Source organism: Felis catus, chromosome B1, assembly GCF_018350175.1.
Source record: "Felis catus isolate Fca126 chromosome B1, F.catus_Fca126_mat1.0, whole genome shotgun sequence".
In the NCBI taxonomy this organism is placed as follows: Eukaryota; Metazoa; Chordata; class Mammalia; order Carnivora; family Felidae; genus Felis; species Felis catus.
This window is the reverse complement of record NC_058371.1, coordinates 164,299,257-164,324,380: the sequence shown is the minus strand read 5'-3', so window position 1 is coordinate 164,324,380 and position 25,124 is coordinate 164,299,257. Positions and strand designations below refer to the sequence as shown.

Below are 25,124 nucleotides of genomic sequence, written 5' to 3'. Positions count from 1 at the left end.
CCCTGCCCCTCTCCCCTGCTCTCTCTCTCTCTCAACTTAAAAAAAAAAAAAAACAACAAAAACCTGCTATGTCATTCACACAATTACTTTTTTCCTGAAGGTATTTTTAAGTTTAATTCTTTCATTCTTTGAACTTGGTAGGCCTAGTTGTTTAAAGTTCATGTCTGATCATTCCAATATCCGTTGTCATTCAGATGCAGGTTTTATTTCCCTGTGCGCTCCTGCCGTCCGCTAGATACGACCTTAGAAAAATGATTGTGGTGGTTCCCTGAGGTCCTGGTTGGATGTGCCTTCCTGCAAAACTTTCCATTTGTTTCTTCCAGATGCCTAAGGACCACATCAAGGTTTGAGAGTTCTTGGCCCACCCGGGTTATGTGTGCTCTGAATGCAGTTTCGTGTGAGGACCATCCGTGGGCACAATGTGCCTATGTCAGCCTCTTTTCCTCTTTTCCCTTCCTGTTCCCCGAGGCACCACCAGGGCGGTCCTCCCCACAGTTCCCTGCAGTGCAGGGGAAGGAGAAGGAGGGCCAATCTAGCTCAGGTTTGCCATTATTGTTTCCATGTTCCCCTTGCCTCTCTGGTCACAAGCTCTAGTCCTGAAGTTCCCAGCTGTCTATGTCGTTAATACTTGGAGGTATTTTTATCTTCAAAAATATCTTTTATCCAGTGTTTTTCACTGTTTTCAGCAGGAGGATGACTACGTTTTCTAGCCTGCCTTTACTGGAAACTGAAGTGCTTTGTTGATTTCTTGCTTGCTTCCAGTGTTACTGTTAAGTCCAAAGCCATTTGGATGCCTGATCCTTCATATACGATGAGGGTTTTGTTGTTTCTGCTTTCTCTCTCTCTGAAAGCTAATAAACCTGGGTGCTAGTTTTGTAAAATTTCACAAAGTCTCAAAAGTGCCGTGCACGTCAGGGGACAGAAAAGGACGCGGCGGGCAGGACAAGGTAGCATTCAGGTGGTTATAAAAGCAAAACCCAAACCAAAAGGAAGTCGGGCCATGATGGAAGACCATGCTGAGAAACACGTGCTTCAGGGTGAGCCTGTTTTACCCATCGTACGGGGCTCTATCAGTGTGTCCCTTCAGTCTGAAATCCCATCCTTAGACTCTGAGAAATGTCCTCAAAAACCTGCACTGAAGATTTCCTTTGCTCAGTTTTCTCCATCTTTCCAGGAAGGTGCATTCGATATTGTATCTTGGGGACTGGCCCTCTGTGACAGACTGTTTGTGTCCCCCCACAATTCATAGGCTAACATCTACTCTAATCCAATGAAATGGTATTAGGAGGTTGGAGTCCTTGGAAGGTAAGTAGGTCATGAGGGTGGGGCCTTCGTGAATGGTATTAGTGTCCCTAGAAGATGAGAGCAGGGAGCTAGCTTGTTCCCTCTGCACCTGCCATGCGAGGACGTAACTAGAAGTCTGCAGCCCTAAAGAGAGCTCTTCAAAGCTGACCGTGCTGGTACCACAATCTCGGACTTCCGGCCTCCAGACCTGTGAGAGGCACATTTCTGTTGTTGAAAAGCTATCTGTCTATGGCACTTCTTTATAGTTCCCGAACTAAGACGCCCTTTAATTTTTGTAATCGGTCTCTCCTATGTTCTGCCTCCGGCATTTTGCTTTATTTAACAGACACTGTTAACTTTATGGCCCAGCTCTGTGATTGAGTGTTTCAGTCCTGTTTTCATATTCAAAAACGTTAACGCCTCTTCTTTTTGTTGTTTTCTAAATGGTCCTTTTCTGGCAGCCCGTTCTTTCTTTGCGATTGCAATACCCACGTCTGAAAGGTGCTTTTTTTAACTTTAAAAAGTCTTACTTCCTTTGCTTGGTCTCCATTGCAATAGGTGGCCTGCTTGTTTGGTTTGTGTGTGTGTGTGTGGATGGGGTCTTTATCTTCCACAGTGGAAGTTTTCCATTGGTGCCTAGTAATCTTTGGTTGTGTGTTCATTCTTAAGAGAAGGAGGCTAAAATGCTGACTGGAAGCCCTGAACACCTTCACGATGATCGGGGGTGGGCGCTTTTATTAGGGAGACTCCGACGTCCTCTTTTTACTCTATATGCCAAGTTCTGGAGCCAAGTCGGGGGAAGAAGGCCAGGGTAGCCAGTCGTGGGATCTTGTGTGTGCGCATTCACCTATTACTTTTTCTTACTGTATTTGTCCCCTCAACTACATCTGAGGCAACCCCACAAAATCTTTTACCCTCTCCAGAGAGGAAGTCTGCAGTCTAGGGGAAACTGTCTAGAGACATAAACTAGGTAGTTGATCTGGACATTTAATTCCACCTCCTCCTCCTCCTTCTTCTCTTCTTCTTTGAGGAAAAAAAAAAAAAAAACCACCTTTATTGAAATGTAATGTACACACCAAGAAATGTACAGACTTTCAGGGTGGACCCAACTGCCCCTGAAACAACCCTAATTTTAGGGGAGCCTGGGTGGCTCAGTCAGTTAAGCATCTAATTTCAGCTCAGGTCATGATCTCAGTTTGTGAGTTCGAGCCCCGAGTCAGGCTCTGTGGTGACAGCTCAGAGCCTGCAGCCTGCTTCGAATTCTGTCTCTCTCTCTCTCTCTCTCTCTCTCTGCCCTTCCCCCACTCACATTCTATGTCTTTCTCTCAATAAATAAATGAATAAATGAATAAATAAATACATAAACATTTTTAAGAATCCTAATTTTAGCCCATCCTTCACACTAGCTTCTTGCAGTACATGGACCTGCCCATTCTTGTGCCTTGGGGAATCCTATGGTGTAAACAGAGTTAGTAGTGTAATCAATATGAGTGAGAGAAGGGCCAACTGTGGTAATTGATTCTCTCAGGAGACCTATCTTGTCTTTTTTCTCCGTCCCCAGCACCTAGACTGAAATGAACAAGTTCATTAATCTTTACACGCTTCGTCTCTGCTAAGGTGCAGATAGCTTTCTCTCCTGCCTTTCTGAAGAGGCTGGCTCTTCAAGATTCCTTTATGTGGGGTGTCTCACTTCCAACATCCCCGCTCTTGGTGCCTGAGGCTCTGTCTCTTGTGTCCTGTCCCCCCCCCCCATGCCACCCCCCTCCACCCTGAGAACTCTGGGTTCCTAGTCCTGGCAAATGCCCTCGAGACCACATGGGGTTTTGGCACTAGTTTAGTTCACTATTATATATTCCTGGTTTTCAAAGGATATCTACTGTATTGAATTCAGTGGTTTCCACGTTTGGTAACTGGAGGATTTTTCAGAATATCTAGCCCACGAGATTGCTGGGAACGATTCATCTTATTAAATCCTATTCATCTTTAAGGGCTCAACTCCAAGGTCACCCCTCATGTGAAAGCTCTCCATACTTCTGGAGGAGTGAGATCTTCTTCCTCTAAGCCTCGACAGCCCCCCTCATGACACTCCTCCTCCACTGCTGTAACTGACTTGGAAGGTGGCTTTAACTGTGTCTTACGTACCGGTTGCCGTCACCAGCTCTGAGCTACTCAGGGCAGACACTTCTGGATGCGTCTCTTATCTTCTGCAAGTAGCAGAAGACCTGCCGGCTGGGCGTGGGGGTGCTTAATGCTGATTGGATTAAAAGAAAAGTAATTGTTAATGTGTTCATGCCATCGTTCAGATTTTGCTTGAGGCTCCCGATCATATCTGTTAGGAGATATTTGATGTCCACATATTTAATGTAAACATGTGTTGGTGCCTTCATTCTGTCCCTGAAAACATGCCAAGTTTTTCCTAGCCCAAGATCTTGGCATTACTGTCCTTCTTCTTGGAATGCTGCTCCCCTGGACGCTTGCGTGCTACCATATTTCCCTTATGTAGACCTCAACGCGAATGCTACGTTCAGGGAGAAGACTCCCCTAATCACCCCACCCGCGTGCCACATTATTCTATTTTCTCTTCTTCGTGGCCTGTATTACAGCAGATGACTAAAATTAACTTATTTATGAGTTTAAAAGCTAAACGTATAAATGCAACCTATGCAGTAGTATCCCCAGAACCTAAATTAAGCCTGCCACACGATAGATATCCAATAAGTAATTTGTTGATTGACTGCCTAATATGTACAGGTGCAAGAGATTTTAGAAATGAATAAATTGGGAGGCAGCTACGTGGCTCAGGTGGTTAAGCGTTCGGCTTTGGCTCAGGTCATGATCTTACGGGGTTGTGAGTTTGAGCCCCGCCTCGGGTTCCCCGTGGTCAGTGCAGACCCCACTTCAGATCCTCTGTCCTCCTCTCTCTGCCCCTACCCCACTCATGCTTTCTCTCTCTCGAAGATAAATAAACATTTATTTAAAAAAAAGAAATGAGGGGCGCCTGGGTGGCGCAGTCGGTTAAGCGTCCGACTTCAGCCAGGTCACGATCTCGCGGTCCGTGAGTTCGAGCCCCACGTCAGGCTCTGGGCTGATGGTTCAGAGCCTGGAGCCTGTTTCCGATTCTGTGTCTCCCTCTCTCTCTGCCCCTCCCCCGTTCATGCTCTGTCTCTCTCTGTCCCAAAAATAAAAAAAAGAAATGAATAATTGGCCCTCATGGCTTCATTTAAATCAAATGGGCCCTCCTGGGTTCATGTAAATCAAATCAAATCTATTTGATCAAAAATAGATATTCCTGTGGACCATTTTTTTAATGTTTATTTACCTTTGAGAGACAGAGCACAAGCAGGGGAGGGGCAGAGAGAGAGGAAGACACAGAATTCGAAGCAGGCTCCAGGCTCTGAACTATCAGCACGGAGCCTGACACGGGGTTCGAACCCAGGAGCCACAAGATCATGACATGAGCCAAAGTCTCATGACCTGAGCCAAAATCAGATGCTTAACCAGTTGAGCCACCCAGGCACCCCTCCTGTGGACCATTTTTGAGATTTGTCTATGGCAGACAACTAGTCATATCTGTCTTTTTCTAGGGCTAAATTTAAGTTACACTCTGTAATTCTGGGGACCCCAAAGATCATGTAATCATGTGTTAGAGCATATTTAACCTTGCTTCCTAACTAAAGTCCTGGCTTTGTCTGTAGGTAGTGCTAGTTTTGGTCCCCCTTGTCACGGAGTTAGGTCAAATTCTTCCAGATGGGACTTTGGTTCAGCCGACCGTTTTCTTCTAAAGGATGCCCACCTCTGCCAAAGTGGTTCGCTAGGTAGGAAGGAAGTATGGGATTATAGATGAGGGAGAAGACACCTCAGTAGAGGTTTGGGAGAGCTACCGGGGGTTAGCAGAGAAGAGAGTCCTAAAAAGTAGGCTAAGGTGGTGTGCCGGGGAAAAATCCAAGTAGAAAGCCCTCAGAAATAACTTGGACCAACTTTGATATTCAGGCCAGGGTCAGCTTTGCCCAGAATTGGTCTGAAAAGACGCAGCTCCTCTTACCTTGACAAGAAACCTGTGTGACCGTTGGGGAAGGAAGAAGGCTCAAGGTGGCATTTTTTTTTTGTCCTGGGACCCGAGCTTCTTGCGGATAAAGAGTACAGCGAAGCAGGACGTAGGCATCTGCTTCGATTCTAAAGAGGTTATAATCGCTGTAGCCCAGTGACCACACTGCCTGTCTTTCACCTTCCACCTGCTCCAGGAAGCCGGGTCACGGTGTGAGCCAAGGTTTGGCTCTGCGTGCTAAACAGATGCTCTTTGGAAGTGGTTTGGCCGTGCTACCCACACACGCACGTAGCTTCCAGCGGTGGTCCCCCAGCTGGAGTGGACAAAGGGGTTGGTGAAAAATGCCCATCCTCCTCAGAATTTCTGGGTCGGCAGGTTTGACACAGGGTCCCAGTGATGACATTGTCATCATCGTGTCTGCATTGTCAGCCGGTGCCACAATGGTTCTGCTAAAGGCAGTTTGTGGATCACTCTTACAAAATCGGCTTTTAGAAAATAAGAATCTAATATTGACTAAGTTTTTGCTGGGAGCTAGGCATGGTACTAATAATTTATGTTGTATTATTTCCCTTCTTTTTTTTGAGACAGAGAGAGCTTGCATGCAGGAGTGTGTGTGTGAGCGGGGGAGGGGCAGAGAGAGAGAGGGAGAGAGAGAATCTCAGGGAGGCTCTATGCTCAGCTCGGAGCCTGACTCAGGGCTCGATCTCAACAACTGTGAGATCATGACCTGAGCCAAAATCAAGAGTTAGATGCTTAACCACAGAGCCACCCAGGCGCTCCTATGTTGTATTAGTTCTTAATCCTCACCGGTTAGTCAGGTACTGTCATTAGATGTGGAGACAGACTGAGAGGTCAGCTGTGATGTGTAAGTGGTAAACCCTGAACTTAAATCTAAGGGTCTCTGAAGTCAGAGACCATTTCATTGGGCTAGGAATATTTTTGAAATCTTACAATTCTTGGTAGGATTCTCTGATACCTTGCTACTCAAAGTGTGGTCCTGGGACAAGAGTACACATCTCCTGGGAAGCTGTTAGAAAGAACCTCAGGCCTCCAGATCCTGTGAATCAGTATCTACACCTTAACAAGATTGCCAAGTGCTGTCTGTATCCATCAAAGTCTGAGAAGTGCCGTTATAAAATATTTTATTTATTTATTTGTACCCCATCACATGTCAAAATAAATTAGCAATATGGTTTCCTATTGTATATATTATCGAAATGCCTTCTAATCTTGAGCCCAATAAGGGGCTTGAACTCATAACTCTGAGATCAAGACCTGAGCTGAGATCAAGAGTCAGACGCTTAACTGACTGAACCACCCAGGTGCCCCAGAAATACTTTATATCTTGAGTATTGTGATTCACGTTGAGTTATGAGCTTTAATTTATCCATTCAACTAGATTTAGCTGAACAAAATTTTATTATTTCTCACCCAGACTATTACAACGATCTCCTATTTGATTTATCTGCCTCCAATCTTTCCTATCTTCTATCCACTGCAAGATATTTTTTTTCAAGTAGTGGAATACCTTATTGAAACAAAATTTTGGCAAAAGGCCTACAATGATAAGATAAAAGTACAGCTTCTCCAGTTGAAGTGTGGGATTTTTTTTTAGGGGGGGATGGGTGTCAGAGCTCTGTCCTCTTAGCTTCCCCCTAGTCCCCAAGATCCCTCCTGTGAACCCCCAGCTGTCTTTGGAGCACAGATGACCATCTTTGCTCTAGTGGTTCTCAGCCATGGCATCATGACTCTTTCATGATCAATTATGAGGTGAACTGCACATAATTGAGTAATAACTGAGGTACCAAAGTTTGTGATCAAGTCACTTTTTTTTTTAATTTCTTTTTTAACGTTTATTTATTTTTGAGACAGAGAGACAGAGCATGAACGGGGGAGGGTCAGAGAGAGAGGGAGACACAGAATGTGAAACAGGCTCCAGGCTCTGAGCAGTCAGCACAGAGACCGACGCGGGGCTCGAACTCACGGACCGCGAGATCATGACCTGAGCCGAAGTCGGCCGCTTAACCGACTGAGCCACCCAGGCGCCCCTGTGACCAATTCACTTTAAAATAACTTGGAGTGGGGGAGCCTGGGTGGCTCAGTTGGTAGAAGCATCCGACTTCTGCTCAGTCATAATCTCACGGTTCATGGGTTCGAGTTCCATGTTGGGCTCTGTGTTGACAGCTCAGAGCCTGGAGCCTGCTTCAGATTCTGTGTCTCCCTCTCTCTGACCCTCCCCCGCTCATGCTCTTTCTCTCAAAAATAAAATAAACGTTAAAAAAAAAAGTTGGAGTGGATTCAAGTCACGACCTTAACTTACATTTCATTCTTCTTTCTTCAGGATGGAAACCCCTGTAGTAGTTACACATGGGGGGGGGGGGGGGACTAGGAAGACATGAACACAGATGTCAGAGTGGAAAATGACTGAGATTCATGGATTTTGGCTGGCCTCCATGTTGCTGCCGGAGATTTTCCTTAAAAGTATCATCCTCTTTGCTTATCAACTCATCCCTCTACAGCCTACAGAATTAAGCTCAATCTGCTAACCCCTGTCTGTCTCTCTCATCTCTTGTCATTCCTCCCTCAACCCCTCCAGGACTCCAGTCCCCTCATCCTAAACATAGCAGACCCTCCATGATTCTGTGTCTACACAGGTCCTGGTCCTCTGCTGTCCGTGGAAGTAGGAAAAGAAACAGAGAGAAAAGCAAATTCCCGACCTTCAGTGCCTGCCTCCAATCCCTCCTGGGGTCCTGGGGTCCTGCCTTTGGGCTCTTTGATACCCTGATGTCAGGCTCTGTCTGGTCCTACATTTGTCTGTGAGATGCAGAGATCTCCTCTAACTCAAGTCTGTACCTGCAGGGTCTGGAAGGCAGTGAGACAACTCACTCTTCCTTTCCAAGTGGAGCCAACCAGTGTAAGAAAGCTATCTTATATTTTAGGGTTTTTAGATCCCTTTTTCTTTCCCTTGCTCAAGGTGACACTGGCAATACTCCTTTAAGTCACAGTAAAATACAATGTGCTCCTCAGGGCTGTAACTTACCATAAAGATTTTTGAAGTTCAAGTTTTCCTATATTAGCAAGAATTATTTATGTCAATTCCCTAAAGAAGCAGAGGTACTTTATCACCCCAATCATTTTCCATTTGCGTGAGATGCACAACAGGAATTTTCCTTCTTTGTGCCAAACCCAGCAGCGCACAGGCTTTTTAGAAAGTAATTCATTCATTTGGAAATAGGAAGTGACAAGCGGTAATTGATCTATTTCAATTTGCTCTCACGGGAGATAGCTTTTATTTATTTGCCCTGTGGCCCCTTTCAATTTACTGTCTGCATTTTCTAGAACAGTTTCATTTTATTTATTTATTTTTTTCAAATTCAACGAGGAGCAAATTTTAGACTATTTTAAATCACATGTGTAGGCCTCTCTGTCTTAATCTCTACTTTCCTACTACAGCTGAATGTACGATTTAGGCAATTCCAGTGCCTCCGTTTCTTGCCTTTGCTCTCGTCTCAGTGTGTTGTCCAACCTTGTTTATCCTCTGCTTTCCCTCCTCCACAGAGATTTTAATTTCGTTAAAATGTTTTTACTGTGGCTGTGACTCAAGCGGCTCAGCTAGCGGCAGAAACAGGATGTCATTTAACATTCCAACCCGCAGCCCAGACAGTTGCACATCAGGTCATTTGGAGCAGGACTGTTGAGACTGCTTTGTGACAATGATTGGCAACACCCGGCTGCCGCAACACAGACTGCAGAAAACCAGCCGGTATGCTAAGGGCAATAACTCCACTTTCGTTACCAGACTACAAATCAGAGCCGAGTTAACAGAAGCGAATGTTGTCACCAGGTGACAATGCGACACCAAAGCCACACTCTCCATTCCCTCTGTGTTGGTTGGATAAGACCCCACCCGCTCGTCAATCCATCTGCCATTCATTCAACTATACACAAAGCAGGCCTATTTAAGGATAGGAAGTATGCAAAGGCAATGCTTAGGACGCACAACAGCCCTAGCACAGCTCCTGCTACAAACATACCTGTAGTCTCCTGGAGAAGGTAGACTTCCAAAAAATATTGACAGGTGCGGGTGAGGTCCAAAACGGTGATCCGGGAAACCAAAGGAGATAGCGCCTGACTCTAAGAGGGAAACGAAAGATGAGTTAAAGGGGTTTACAGGGAAAGTGAGATTTGAAGTAAACGTTGTTAAGGGATGGATTGGTATTTCCCAAAGAAGGAAAAGGATGGATGTATTCCCAGAGGAACATGTATAGAAAGGCGAGCGACTGCTGACAGCCGTGCCATTAACAAAAGTGAAGAAGAGGAGATACAGGTTTGGGCTGGATAGAAGGAATTCTGCTTTAGGAATATTTGCAGTTATGGGTAGTGGATTGAGGGCTCAGATGAGATTTGGGGCTAGAAATGGAGATCTGGGAGTAAGTCTCTACAGTTCATAGCGAAAGCCAGATGAGTTAATGAAATCACCTACGAAAGTGCAGAGGGAGAAGAAAAAAAAGAGCCCATGAGTAAATCTAGAACAGCAACATTTTTTTAAAGTGTACTTATTCATAAAGAGGGTAGGGTAGGGGCAGAGAGAAAGAGGAAGAGAGAGATTCCAAAGCAGGCTCAGTGCTGTCAGTGTGGAGCTCAGCATGGGGCTCATTCCCATGAACCACGAGATCATGACCTGAGCTGTTTATGTCTGCTCCCCAGGTCTCTGCCATAGGCTTCAAATTGGCGTTCAGTTGCATATTAGACTCCAACTGGACATTCCAAACATCCTATACTCAACACATCTAACACTTTGCTACTTGAGTCTCAAACTTACTATTTTGCCTGTGTTCTATATCTCAGTTCATATCATTACCATCCACCTCATCTTTCAAATTAGAGCTTAATTTTGCTTTGAATCATTTCTCTCCTTCACCGCAAATGTACCTTTTCCTCTCAATTTCCATGCTCACTCTGTGCTATGAGCTGCCATTATTTTCTGTTGCCACAGTCAGCCTCCTGCTTGACTCTCTCCCTGTTCTTTGTGCTGTTTCTATCCATCTACCCAGAGCTTGGAGAATTGTCTTTCTGCGTCTTGAATCTGGACATGTCACTTCCCTGTACAGAAAACTTAGCTCACTTCCTGCGGTCCCAGAATAAAGTTCAAGCTCTTTACATGGCAACAATGACCCTAAAAGATTTGCCTTCACTACCCACCTTGCCCCATCTTGTTTCTTGACCTTGCCACTGTGTATGCCTGCTCCATTCCCCGTGATCTCAGGGGAAGTAATGTGCTCCTAAGACTTTGTGCAAGCTGGTCTCCTTCCCTAGAATGTCCTTGGCCTTGCTTTACATGTTGAAAGTCCAGTACTCATTGGTTGGTTAGACTTAGACTCCACAGCCAGAATTGATCTTTCTCATCTCATGTGAACCTGAATATATAAAGTTCGTCACAATGTGCCTTGCATTTATTTGTACCCTTAGCTGTATGCTTTTGTTCTCAAGGAGCTGCAAGGTCCTTGAGAACATGAAACGTACCTTATGTCAACCTCTATCGTTCTCCTGTCTAGCAAAACACTGGGAGATTAATACAGTGTTTGAATCGAGTTGTTATAACACAATATTATGAAAAGAACTCTGAAATTTTAGGGATCTATGTCTGTTAATCACAGCCAACTCTGAAAGGTCTAGAGAAATAGAAGAAACTATATATATATGCGCACTTTGTATACATACCTATATGTATCATATGTATTCTAAAATACCAGATTTTGGAGGAAAGTCAGTTATTGATTAGTTAAGACTAGTTAAAACTAGATTAGTTAAAATTTAGTTAAATCAGTTAAAATCTAGGGAAATTAGTTAAATTAGTTAAAACTAGATTAGTTAAGATTAGTTAAAACTAATATTTGATTAGTTAAGAGAGAGTCTGGGGCACCTGAATGGCTCAGTTGGTTAAGTGACTGACTCTTGATCTCAGTTCAGGTCTTGATCTCAGGGTGGTGAGTTCAAGCCCCGCCTTGGGCTCTGTGCCAGGCATCAGCCTACTTGAGAGAGAGAGAGAGAGAGAGAGAGAGACCCTAAGCAAGTATGATGAAAATCATTAGTACCAACTTTCAATTCCCATTTTTCCAGCCCCCATAAAGTCCTTTCAGCACAATTTTACAGAAATGATGGGGGAAAAGCAGTGACTTTATCTACTACCTCCCAACCAATATTCTAGACGAAGTAGGGCAATGGATAGCAATGACAGACACTGGTAAGCAGCAGCCATGGGAAATCATGCTCATATCTATTGAATGGCAAGACGAATTCAATATTGAAAGTAAGAAACAAATATGAAATATAAAATTATTAACAAACCACAGTCTTGTCTTAGGATCACATGAACCCAGAACTCATTACTATTCTCCAACACATATCATTACTGACTAAAGTTAAATGGGTGAGCAAACTTCTTCTGTAATGGACAAGAGGTTTTAAATTATTCCAAGAGAAACTCACCTTTAAAGAGTGTTTAGGGGCATCTGGGTGGCTCAGTCAGTTGAGCATCCAACTTTGGCTTAGGTCTTGATTTCACAGTTTGTGGGTTCGAGCCCCGCATCAGGCTCTGTGCTGACGGCTCAGAGCCTGGAGCCAGCTTTGGATTCAGTGTCTCCCTCTCTCTCTGCCCTTCCCCTGCTTGCGCTCTGTCTCTGTCTCTCTCTCTCTCTCTCCCTCTATCAAAAATAAGTTAACATTTAAAAAAATAAAATAAAAATGAGTGCTTCGAAACAACATTTCTTAAATTAAAAAATGTTAATGATTTATCTACTTTGTATGGGATGATGAAAATTATAAAAAAAAAAACCAAATCCAAACCAATTAGTGGAGTCTAATTTTAGTAAAACTTCTTTTTGAAAAAAAAATCTCATTTTTCCTATTTAGTGTATGGTCTGGTAACTTAAGAGGTAATTTTTCAGTTGGGAATCTTGAAAAACATCACTGGAGATTTTTTTTTTCATGTTTGGATCAAATAAATTCTCAGTTTAATATCCTGCTAGAGCTTTGTAGATACTGTTTTCTCCTTCTCAGTTTATCAGATGACAAATGTCTCCTGATACAAGCTTTATGCCATTCAATGATGGCTACGTGATGTCCTCACTACAGTCTTCCATGCATCGAAAACAGGTTGAAATGTTAGCACTTCAAGAAAGCAACAGACCTCTCACTTTTCAGGTTAGTTTCCAGTGACGGGAAAGTTAAAGGAGAGATAAAAAACAAGGATGTAACTGGTTGAAGAACAGACGATCAGCAGAAAAAAAAAGAACAATCTTTCTGTGTAAAGCAAAGCACTGAAGGGATATGTGGAAAGCCGAGGGCTTCTCTGGAGCAGTCTCTGAGATAACATGAGAAGGAGAATCGGATTAAATCAAATCTCTCCTGATGGCTTTTTGGAAGTGTACAATTGAATCACATGATCGAACAGCACAAGATGATACTCTTACAAGATGACTGAGATCTGATGCGTTATCAGAACAAGCAGGATGGGCTGGGGGAAAGTCACGGACCAAATTCGTCCCAAGACTGTTCTGGGAATTAGTGGGAAGCAGGCTTTCTCTTTCCATGGGGGGTTTAAATTGGTAAGATATACAGGTATCCCTGGCTTTTCAGAAGTTCGCACATGGCCACTTCACTTTTATGAAAGACCTACGTTAGCACCTGTTTGAAAAGAAATCTGAAGAGAATTTTCCCTTTTATGCTAAAACGATAAAAGGAGAAAGAGGAAAATAGCATTCAGAGTTTGTTTTGCAATGAGCTGTGACGGAGGCAGCTCTCCCCCAGCAGTGAGAGCAGCCTCACCAAGATCTTTCCCCCAAGAACTACACTTAGCATCTCAGCAGCAAGCCTTCACAGCTTTGAACTGTGTCTGTGAGCATCTCTGTTTTATCTCCATTTATTACATTCATCCGTCAGCAAGATGTGTTTTAAGTTATCAGAAAAACATAAGAGAGTCGATTTGGGGGGTCTAGGAATGCTCAGAAACTTTCCTGCATAGATGAATGGCAATGGCTTCTTCCCTTTATACAATTCCAGCTTATGCAAGATTTCATAGGAACGCTCTATTTGCCAAAAGCTGTATGGGGAGTTGTTGAACCTCCCTATGTAGAAAGTATACATGAAAATGAAGATACCAGTAGAGAAAAGGAGAGCTGAGAAATGGAGAGGGACGGAGTCCTCATTTTAACTTGGGAGCCAGCCACAGCTGGAGATTTTTCATTTTCATGAGTCAATAAATGCCCTTTCTGGCCTTAAACCAATGTGAGTTAGGGTTTCTGGCACATCACCTGAAATAATTCTAATTTTAAAAAATTTCCAGAAGCAGGGTTGTATTATCAAATTGCTTTGCTCAGAAGCTGTATCAAATACCTCACCACCGTCAAAGGTGTTCGAGTGCTTTTTCCATGGCATTTCCAGCATTAGATGTTGTTGACTTTGAGAATTTTTGTCGGTTTGGTTTTAAGTTTCATATTTTGTGTTTAGTTAACGACTAGAGAAGTACAACTTTTTCCATTTAATAAAGAGCGTACGCTTTTTTATTGTATATTGTCTGTCTTTTGCCTATTTTTCTCTATCAACCTTTATTTTCCCTGTGGATTGATTAAAGTGACTTAGCCCTCGACACTTGTGGAATTTATTTTTCCTCTGGGTTTTATATTTTAAAAATAACATTGCTACTTTTCTCATTATCAAATACTATTATGGCAGAAATTCAGAAACACCATAAAATATAGAGAAAAAACTAAAAGTCACTTTTAAATGTTTATTTACTTTGAGAGAGAGCGTGTGGGGGAGAGGGTAAAGGGCAGAGAGAGAGGGATAGAGAGAATCCCACGCAGGCTCTGTGCTGTCACTGCAGAGCCCCACGTAGGGCTCCATCCCATGAGCCTTGAGACCATGACCTGAGCCAAGATCAAGAGTAGGATGTTTAACTGACTGAACCACCCAGGCAACCCTAAAAATCACTTTTGTTTTTTTAAAAATTTTAAAAATCTTTATTTATTTTTGAAAGAGAGAGACAGACAGACAGAGTGCACGCAGGGGAGGGGCAGAGAGAGAGGGAGAATCCAAAGCAGGCTCCAGGTTCTGAGCTGTCAACACAGAGCCTAACATGGGGCTTGAACTCACGACCTGTGAGATCATGATCTGAGCCGAAGTCTGATGCTTAACTGACTGAGCCACCCAGGCACCCCTAAAAATCACTTTTAATCCTATCACTCAGATATACTATACATTGGAGAAATTCCCTCTAAATTTATATATATTCAATATATTTACTAGAATATAAGTGTATGTGTGTGTGTTTATAGCTTGTTTTATCACTTAAGATTTTATCACAGGAACTTCTCCCTTATTCTTATTATTTCTCTAAATAGATCTTGGACTCTTTTAGAAACCTGGGGAAATTCATGGACTTGTTTTTCAGGGGAAAAAAAAGTACATATACAGAAAAGTTCATCATTTCAAGAGGTTCTTAGATTCATGTATGGACTCCAGATTAAGAACTCTGATTATAAACATGGTACTTTGTATCTGCATAGCAGTCTCCTGTATTAGTGTACTCATTGATTTAACCACACTGCAACAGGCTTAGGAGACAGACTTTGGGATCCAAAAGCTTGGGTTCCACTCCTGGCTCTCTCCCTAGTAGGCGATAACTTGCCAAATTTCTAACCCCATTAAGCCTATCCTAAGGGTTAAAGGAGATGGTCCATGCAAAGGCTTAGAAGATTGTCTGTATATAATACACACTCAATGCAGCTTTCATTAAAAAATTATTTTTTCGGGGTGCCTGGGTGGCTCAGTCGGTTAAGCGGCCGACTTCGGCTCAGGTCATGACCTCGCAGTCCATGGGTTCGAGCCCCGCGTCGGGCTCTGTGCTGACAACTCAGAGCCTGGAGCCTGCTTCGGATTCTGTGTCTCCCTCTCTCTGACCCTCCCCCGTTCATGCTCTGTCTCTCTCTGTCTCAAAAATAAATAAACGTTAAAAAAATTTTTTTAAATTATTTTTTCTTACTGTTTCCTTATAATGAACACCTAGAAAAAGAATAGCTGGATCAAAGGAAATACACATTCTTAGGGCAATTGTTATTCACCAAGTTTCCTTCTCGAAAAGACATACCCCTGGCAGGATGAGAGACTGTCCAGTTAACAGCATCTTTGCCACAACACTATCGTATTTATTTCAGTATTTTCCAATAAAAATGGCATTTAATTGCTTTAATTTCTTTGGTTACTAGTGAGTGTGAATATTTTTAGAAGTATATGGTGATTAGCATTCCTTTCTGTGATCTTGTGTGTCTATTCGTATCATTTGCCTTTTTCTTATTGTGTTGTTTGTTTTCATTAATTTGTGAAACTATTTTGTAAATTAACAATATTAGCTCATGGGGCACCTGGGTGGCTCAGTTGGTTGAGCGACCTACTTTGGCTCAGGTCATGATCTCGTGGTTTGTGGTTTTGAGGGCCCCCGCCCCCCAGTCCTGTCTGGCTCTATGCTGACAACTCAGAGCCTGGAGCCTGCTTCAGATTCTGTGTCTCCTTTTCTCTCTCTTCCTCCCCCACTTGTTCTCTGTCTCTCTCTCTCTCAAAAATAAATAAACGTTAAAACTTTTTAAAAATTAGCTCTGGATTTTATATGTTTCAAATATTTTTTTCATTTTGTAATTTGCATTTAACTTTTTTCCCTTCTGTCTTGACTGCTGTGCATAAAATGTTTATGTAGCCATATCTAGTGAGCTTCCCATTAGGATTTCTTCTGTTGCTTTTTTGCTTAGGAAGACTTCCCTTATCCAAAGATGATATAAATATGAGCCAAAATTTTTCTCCAGTATTTGGTTGTATCATCATCATTATTATCATTATCATTATTAACTCTTTAATCTATTTGGAATTATTCTTGGTGTTCGGTGTGCAACATAGTTCTAAATTTATTTCTCACCTCCCCAGCCCCCCATTGTATATTTTCCGGGTGCTATGTTGTTGTCTTGCCCTTCTATATATTCTCTCTCCTCTGGATGGGCCGGACCCTCCTTGGTGGCAGCAAGAGTAAAAGAAAGGTAATTGAGGAGGCTACACCAGTAACATACCTGATTGTGAGCTCTGTTTTCTACTCCTGGGGTTTTCTTCCAGTGAAGGAGATCAGAAAGAAGAGGGAGGCTTTGTTTACATTGAGAATAACTACATCAGGAGGAGAGATGACCACTCCGCAGGCCCCAAGAAGCCCCCAGAACTGCAGGTTTACTGTGAGCCTGCTGATTTACAAGCCAGGCCCATCCCTTTCTGCTTTTTGCTCTTTGTCCATGGCATAAATCACCTCCCATATCCCTCCCCAAACCAAGACGGGAGCTAGTTGGATGAGTTGGGCTGCCTCTAATTACTGCTTATTGAATTTGATTGTGGATTCTAATATCATTAACACAAGGAGGGGGCAAAAACAGGGGCGGTGTCTACAGTTAGGCTTCAGCTGGCCCTCTGCCATTTGTGTTCTTGGCTAATCTCATCCTGCGGTTTAAAGAATGTGAAGGCTCAGCAGGGGCCCCTCCTTATTTTGTCTGTTTCTCCGCGGGTCTCCCCTGGATATACTTACTTGAAGAAAGTATTCGGGTGACGTGTTTCATTGTATATCTGAGTATCTTTGTTTTGCTTACATAAGCCTGAATGGACACCTAGAATATTTTTGGTCATGTTCCACTTCCTTCAGAGCTCAATAGATGTCACTGCATGGTTTTCTTGGCTCTACTGTTTTAGGAAAGTATGACAGTACGTTACTTTCCTAAATGCTTGGGCAGCTCTGCCCTCATGGAATTTAAGGTCTAATGGAAAAAAGATACTTTATTTGTGACTAAGAATGCAATACGCTGTGAATGTAGTCTTATTTTTCACATTCTCTGTCATTTTCATGAGATTTGGAGAGGAGAAAAGATAAACACGTGGGCTCAGTCCACCACTGGGAAATGGAAGTCACCCAGTCTCCTCTGGTGTCAGAAAAGTGGGGAGGGACAAGTTCCCAGGGGGAAGAATCCACTCTGGGGTCCTGGCCGCATGCAGTCTAACCCTGAGCTAAGACTTCTATCTAGAAAATCCTCCTGTTGGCTTTCGCAACTCACCTGGCTTTGGCTTTATGGTGTCTCCAGACAGGTATAGATGCCTTCTCAAATGGCTCCACCTCCCTGGTATGCTGCGAGCTCCCTCTCTTTGTAGATGCCTCTGGTGACTGAAAGTTGCTGAGCCAACAGTCCTGTGAACTCTAAATCTGATTTGTTTGGGGGATAAACCTGTCCGAGGCAGGGAATCCCACCACTTTATTTCTTTCTAGTCCTTTAATCCCAATGCCGGGCTGTGCTCATAACACCTCATAAATTTATGGCCACGGAGATATCCTCTCCCCAACTGCCAGTAACTCCCAAAACACATTTTTCCACAGAGCCTTTTCTTAGCAGAGCTCTCCAGGGCCCTCGTTAAGGACATATCAGATGCACATTCATCCAGACACTACCTGTGGGTTTGGCTGCTGAGGCTGAGACTTCCCTGCACCTCAGATTCCTCACGTGTAAGAACGAGTTAACAGCATCTCTCAAGGCTCTGCTGTGACAATCCAGTGAAATAATGCACACGCACTTGCCAACCCCCCAGTATTGTTATTACTTTCTACTTTGAGTCTGAACGCATTTTATTTAAAAACTGTTAGCAAATTACGTAAAGATTACTTTAAAAAAATTTTTTTTTAAAGAATTAAAAAAAAAAAAAAACCTGTCAGTAAATGAAAGCCAGATATTGTGTCTTGCTACCAGAGAACCGCTCACATTAAGTCCGGGACCCTTCTCGATGCTCAGGGTTGCAGGCTCTTCGAACAGTGTATACAGTTCATGTGCATGCATTGATAAGCTTCCTGTGTGTGTGTGTGTGTGTGTGTGCGCGCGCGCGCGCGCGTGTGCGTGTCTCCAGATTTCATTATGAAATGGGCAGAGCCCATCACAGAACTTGATCGGCAGCCAGGCACGGTTTTTCTTCTTGTCCTTTGTCAGCTCTTTGTTCCGCCCCTGGCTGCACTCTAACAGAACCACTTACTGGTGATTAAAAGGAGGGACCCGGCGGCGGGGCGGGGCCTGCCGGGCGCCGGGGCCGGGCGATTGGGTTCACCCTGGGGGGCTGCGCTTTAAGTGCCGCCAGCGGAGGACCCCCCCCCCCCCCACCTCCCGCAGCACCCGACGCCGCGGAGACGTCAGCGGCGCGCAGCCCGAGCTCCGCACCTAGCTTCGCCTGCGGCTGCGGACCGACGGACAGGCGGACGCGGGCAGGTGGCACCGCAGGACGCGGGCAGAGGCGCGCGGGGCCGGGGAACAGCGGAGCCGCGGCCGCCCGCCTCGGCGCCATGGACGGCCCCGACAACGCGACGCTGCTCTTCGCCCCGTCCTCGCTGCAGCCGGACAACTACACGCTGTCGCCCAATGCCAGCAGCCTGAGCGCCGGCCCCGACCTGTCCGTCACCCCTGCCTCCAGCGCCGGCCCCAGCCCTGGGCTCAGCCTCGCGCCCAGTCCCGGCGTCGGTTTCAGCCCCGGCCCCGCGCCCACCCCAGAGCCGACGGCAGGCAGCTCGGCGGGCGGCTCGGCCAGCCTGGGCCCGTCCCTGTTCCCCCACTCCTGGGCGCACCCCCAGACCCCGTTCTGGGACACGCCGCTGAACCACGGGCTGAACGTGTTCGTGGGAGCCGCCCTGTGCATTACCATGCTGGGCCTGGGCTGCACGGTGGACGTGAACCACTTCGGGGAGCACGTCCGCCGGCCCGTGGGCGCGCTGCTGGCCGCGCTCTGCCAGTTCGGCTTGCTGCCGCTGCTGGCCTTCCTGCTGGCCCTGGCCTTCTCGCTGAACGAGGTGGCCGCCGTGGCGGTGCTCCTGTGCGGCTGCTGTCCCGGCGGGAATCTGTCCAACCTCATGTCCCTGCTGGTTGACGGCGACATGAACCTCAGGTACGGGCTGGTCCTTAGGCGTCTTCTCCTGCCAAGCAGCCGCGCTTAGCCGCGGGTTTCAGACGGAGAGGAAGGAGAGGCGGTTGGAGAGAGGCGTGGGAGAGGGAAGACGACAGTGCAGCGAGGGGTTGACGCCCGGGCTTTAGAAGCCAAGGCGGACGTGAAGAGGTAGTGCTGTGGGGGGAGAAACCTAGACGGGGACAGGGCTGCCGACTGCCTTGGGGTTTCCTGCACAGCTCTCGGACCATCCTTCTGCAGTTTGGGCTGTCAGCGCAGGTCCTCGGCCTCTAGAAGACAAAGGGAACTGGGAAGCCTGAAGCTAGGACTCTCCGGAAATGCAAAAGCAAAATAGGGCTACTGGCCCCGATAAAGAAAGTGATCTCATACAGAGGACAATATAATTGAGTTCCATCCAACAAGTCGTGTTCAGCAGCCTTACCACGTCTAACAGGGTGCTTTGGAGGATGAAAAAAAAGAAAGATGTTCTTGCCCTCAGAATCAACCAGACTGTAGCCAGCTCAATAGGCTTTATAAAGCCAGGGGCAGCAGTCCTGAGATCCGACCCCCCCCCCACCTCCCCATCCTGGGGTTCATGTTTCAGTCGGGCTTAGGGGTGTTGTTCTGTTGGCACCGATGAAACAGGTTCTCACCCCTGACTTCAGACTCCAGATTTGCAGTCTCTTTCTTTCTCCTGTATCCAATGTGCAAGAGAGACTGTTGGCACAGAGCCCGTTCTGAATTCTGTTCATTCCCCTTTCTGCAGCATCATCATGACCATCTCCTCCACGCTTCTGGCCCTAGTCTTGATGCCCCTGTGCCTGTGGATCTACAGCCGGGCTTGGATCGACACCCCTCTGGTGCAATTACTACCTCTGGGGGCAGTGACCCTGACCCTCTGCAGCACTCTCCTCCCTATCGGCTTGGGGGTCTTCATTCGATACAAATACAACCGGGTGGCGGACTACATTGTGAAGGTAAGGTCACTCCTAGAGAGTCCTTGGTCTCTGACCCCTGGCTGAAATGCTAAGAAGTTTGGGAAAGAGGGATAAACTTGCATGGATAAACTTAAAAAAAAAAAAAAAAGTTTGTGCTACAAAGAAAACTTCTACCTTTTGCAATTTCAAAAAACTCATAGCTTTACTTAAAACATAACTTAATTAAAAAGAGCATAAGTGAGCAATTAGTATTCACAGGAGGAAACATATCAGGAGGGAGAGAGATGAGAGTGCCATTAAGTGGCAACATATTGTCCACTAACGAATCGTGGTGTTACTAAAAATCAAAGCAGGTGAAGTGAAATTATGTGGATTGAACTTGAGCAGTGTTTTAGAAGTGCATTCCTATGTTTTAAAAAAGTGGAACTCTAATTCCGAGAAATTGTGTAGAAGGTTTCTTTAAAATGTTTTATTAATTTTCTAAAAATAGGGGCGCCTGGGTGGCGCAGTCGGTTGGGCGTCCGACTTCAGCCAGGTCACGATCTCGCTGTCCGTGAGTTCGAGCCCCGCGTCGGGCTCTGGGCTGATGGCTCAGAGCCTGGAGCCTGTTTCCGATTCTGTGTGTCCGTCTCTGTCTGCCCCTCCCCCGTTCATGCTCTGTCTCTCTCTGTCCCCAAAAAAATAAACGTCGAAAAAAAAATTAAATAAAAATAAGTTGACCCTAATAGGACCAAAAGTAATTTAAAAATCACATTGAGGGAATATCGTACAATGCACAAAATATTGACTTTAAAAAGGCACAAAATAAAAGTGGGTCCTGGATAAAGAATGCAGAATATATTACTGTTATTAAATCTGTGTGTTTCTTTTCCCTTCCCCATTGCGGTAACGCATGTGGTTTCTAAGGCTAGTGAAAGAATGAGGATTCCTATTATTTTGTGCAATATTTCCAATGTTGCTTTGTTTTAAAAAAAATGATACCTTTTGTAGCAGTAGAGATTTTGTTAATTGTTGACTGGAGGAAAAATTTAAATATTTGTCAACTAAGCTTTCTTTGAAAACTCAAAAATAGTAAATAAGAGTAAACCATGAGTAGGACTCTCAGTTTAGGAAGTTACTCAAATGAAACACATAACTAATTACTGTAAATGCACAAATTCATTTAGCCAAGTGAAGAGAAAAAGAGTTTCCCCAATGTTTCAGTTATATAGATTTAAAGACATAATCTTTTGTGTTTTACTTATATTAAATACATTAATTTTAAATAATTAATCCAAAATTTGATTATTCAAAGGAGCTAACTTTTATTAACATGAAAAATAATGGGTTCTTTTATGCAAATATAGCCAGCCATGAGTAAAATTGTGCTGTGTAATAAACATATATATTTTGAATGTAATAAATTTATATGTACATGTAAATATGCATATATTTTATATGTTATACATAATATACCCATACATAATCTTAAGATGCATTAAGAACTTATTAAGCTGAATCATTAAGCTAATACTACAAGATCTTAGGAATTCTAAGAGAAAATCAATCAAATAAGTTATTCCCGTGCTAAAAACAGATAAGTATATTTAAATAATAGACAATTCAATAAGACTGGGTAACTTTGAGTTTAAGGGTGAACCTATTCTTACTCCTTAACCAGAACATTCATAAGGTATGTTTTATAACACTTTTACACTTTTGCAAACACTTTAAAATGAGCATTCAATGTCAGTGCTCACCCAAATGATTTAAAATAGTTCAAAAGAAACTTTGGTGCCAGTATTTTCACCATGAAGAATCAGATTTCCTGTCAAAGCTCTTGATGTGGACACACTTTGAAACTTAATATCAGAAAAGTTTTAGGGGTTCCTGGCTGGCTCAGTTGGTAGAACATGAGACTCTTGATCTTGGAGTCGTGAGTTCGAGCCCCACATTGGGTGCAGAGATTACTTTTTAAAAAAGCTTTGATTTATAATAGTTTGTTTGGTTTCTGCCCATTGTACCTTTGTAGCATGAGAACCTTATATAATAAGTATTTTAGCACTCTCTATGGTAGACTTTTTACCAGCCCAGATACATTTTAGGCAATTTTTTAAAGATTATAAAGTATATGCCAGTCCCACAGACTGCAAAGGGGTTTCGCCTCAAATATCCAGTGAACCAGAATCAGCACTTAAACTGTTCTTTTGGATCTCTAGTTTCCCTCACAAACACCTCCTACCCCCATTAAAAAAAAAAAAAAACAAAAACAACTAGCTAATTACTCATCTAAAGGAGAATGAAGAGAGGAATTTTTAGGTTTCCACCTTACTATTTACACAGCTTGTCTTACTTGAATGAGTGAACTATATCAGTCAGACATCAAGATGACAGAATGTTCTACAGTCAATTGTACTGTATCTAAACTCCATTATATGTAAGAATTCCTAAACATCATTAGAGATGTATAGGTGGGATGTTTCTCGTAAATAGATGAAAAAGGGGTGTTGCAGAATTGCAAAGAATTCCTCACATCTTGTTTGTTTGTTTTTTTTTCACTTACATAATCTAAGAGTTGGTGATTGTTTCAGTGTTGCTATCAATTCTCTGAGATATAAAGTATTTTCAAGTTTGAAAATACCACATACTAAGTTTCATACTTAAAACAATTTTTTTAAATTTATTTGAGAGAGAAAGAGAGCGAGCGAGCGCAATGGTGGGGGAGAGGGGCAGAGGGAAAGAGAGAATCTCAAGCAGGCTCCACACTCAAGTGGGACCTGATCCCACAACCCTGGGATCATGACCTGAGCCAAAATCACGAGTTGGACTCTCAACAGACTGAGCCGCCCAGGTGCTCCTTTATAAACGTTTTTTTTTTTTTAATTTATTTTATAAGTTTCATACATTTTAGTGGCTTTTTATCTCATGGGTTAAACCAGAGATCAACCAGAGATATATCTCTTATGGAAAACATGGGGTCCTGTTCAGGGAAGGTAATTTTTCTTTTCCTCTCTCTGTTCATCAGACCATACTTGGTATATCAGGCTTTATTCTAACTGCTGTTTAGAAGAGGCACATTCACAAATTAAATACATGTTCTGAACCGTCCGGACTCCCACCACAGAGTTATGTGAAAGTCTAGAGACAATCTACTGGAGACAAGTAGCCTTTTCTTCCTGTTTTTTAAAACAGAAGTCTGGTCTGGGCTGCTCCTGAGGGTCTATCCAAGACGATGGCTAGTTGTTAAAGAAAGCCGATTGTCACTAGACATAAGGACAGGCCTCCAAACAATCAGAACTGTCCAACGAGGATCTGGACTCCTCCTGATGAGGTGACCTATCCATCCTCACAAGTGCTTTGTCAAAGACTGCTTAGGGCAAAGATCTCCATTTTGTGTGTGAGGTGAGGCTACATGGGTCTCTTCTCCCAAGAGCCGAGGATTCTCTTGCCTGAATTCCTTTCCGACTATCTTGTTTCTGATGGCTTGTCGTTTTCTATTACTAGGTCTCCCTGTGGTCTCTGCTAGTGACACTGGTGGTCCTTTTCATAATGACTGGCACTATGTTAGGACCTGAACTGTTGGCGAGCATTCCCGCAAGTGTTTACGTGGTAGCAATTTTCATGCCTTTGGCAGGCTATGCCTCAGGCTACGGCTTAGCTACTCTCTTCCGTCTTCCACCCAACTGCAAGAGGACCGTGTGCCTGGAAACAGGGAGTCAGAATGTGCAGCTCTGTACCGCCATTCTAAAACTGGCCTTTCGGCCGCAGTTGATAGGAAGCATGTACATGTTTCCTTTGCTGTATGCCCTTTTCCAGTCTGCAGAAGCAGGGGTTTTTGTTTTAATATATAAGGTGTATGGAAGTGAGATATTACACAAGCGAGATCCTCTAGATGAAGATGAAGATACAGACATTTCTTACAAGAAACTAAAAGAAGAGGAAATGGCAGACCCTTCCTATGGCACAGTGAAAGCTGACAATTTAATTATGATGGAAACCACTCAGACTTCTCTCTGAACACGGAGATACAGAGGAGTTTCTATCTTGCTGAAATGTTACTTCATGTTTATGATGTTTGTCGTCTGTGGTAGTGAATGTGGTTTACATAAAGGATAACACATGGTTCACATTATCATACATGTAACAGTTATGACCTTCTTCCTGTTGTAAGGTTGTATTGGTGTATTAACCAAGCACTTTCGCAAATTACACATCAATGTCATAATACAACTTGCACCCGGGACTGCTAAAGTAAAGCCTGAACATGTTCATGTGCTCTTTGGTTTTTATCATTACCAATTTCTAGGACTGTTTCAAATACATACACTCTTAGAAAACAGGGTCTTGGAAATGCAGAATTTGGGTGCACTCTTATGGTAGTAAAAACAAGTTTTGGGGTTTTTTTTGTTTTTTTTTTTTGGTAAAACATAACTTGTAAAGCAATTTGTAAACCATAACTGAGTTGAATGTAATTGTTGTTAGAAAAAAAAAAAGTGCTTGCTCCATGTAGAAATACCTGACAATGTTGAATTTTGATCTGTATTCAAAAAATCCCCAAACAGGTCAACTAAACAATGAAATACAGTATTTTATTGTCAAACCTGTATCAAATCAGAAAAAAAATACATTAATGCATTTGATTACTTGATCTGATATCTATTAGTAATGAACAGCTATCATTCCCCCCCACCCCCCACCCCCCAGGGAACAAGGTATTGTCTTCTCAGCTGGGGACTGATTTTGTCTCTGCGCTTATGTAACACACCCCAAATCAATCTTTTAGAGGGATGGTTTGCTTAGGAAAAACTGTAGTACTCTCCACCCCAGAGAAGAACAATAGACTCTCCGCTTGAAGTGGAGGGGAGGAGAGGACGTGCTTCAGGGTC

The 25,124-nt window shown here is 43.7% G+C and overlaps 1 protein-coding gene across 1 annotated transcript; it reads left to right on the top strand.

The window, feature by feature from the left end:
* The first annotated feature begins 18,161 nt into the window (after nucleotides 1–18,161).
* Nucleotides 18,162–24,886, top strand: SLC10A4 (solute carrier family 10 member 4). Its single transcript, XM_023253133.2, has 3 exons — nucleotides 18,162–19,324; nucleotides 20,088–20,298; nucleotides 23,743–24,886. Exons 1-3 carry the CDS (start codon nucleotides 18,729–18,731, stop codon nucleotides 24,253–24,255), a joined length of 1,320 nt encoding a protein of 439 aa, XP_023108901.2. The 5' UTR covers nucleotides 18,162–18,728; the 3' UTR covers nucleotides 24,256–24,886.
* Nucleotides 24,887–25,124: the final 238 nt, after the last annotated feature.

Excerpts from the sequence above, each read along its gene's own strand:
- SLC10A4 (XM_023253133.2), top strand. The coding sequence starts at position 18,729 with ATGGACGGCCCCGACAACGCGACGCTGCTCTTCGCCCCGTCCTCGCTG. Across the intron at positions 19,325-20,087 it reads GACGGCGACATGAACCTCAG|CATCATCATGACCATCTCCT; the intron begins GTACGGGCTGGT and ends CCCTTTCTGCAG. Across the intron at positions 20,299-23,742 it reads TGGCGGACTACATTGTGAAG|GTCTCCCTGTGGTCTCTGCT; the intron begins GTAAGGTCACTC and ends TTCTATTACTAG.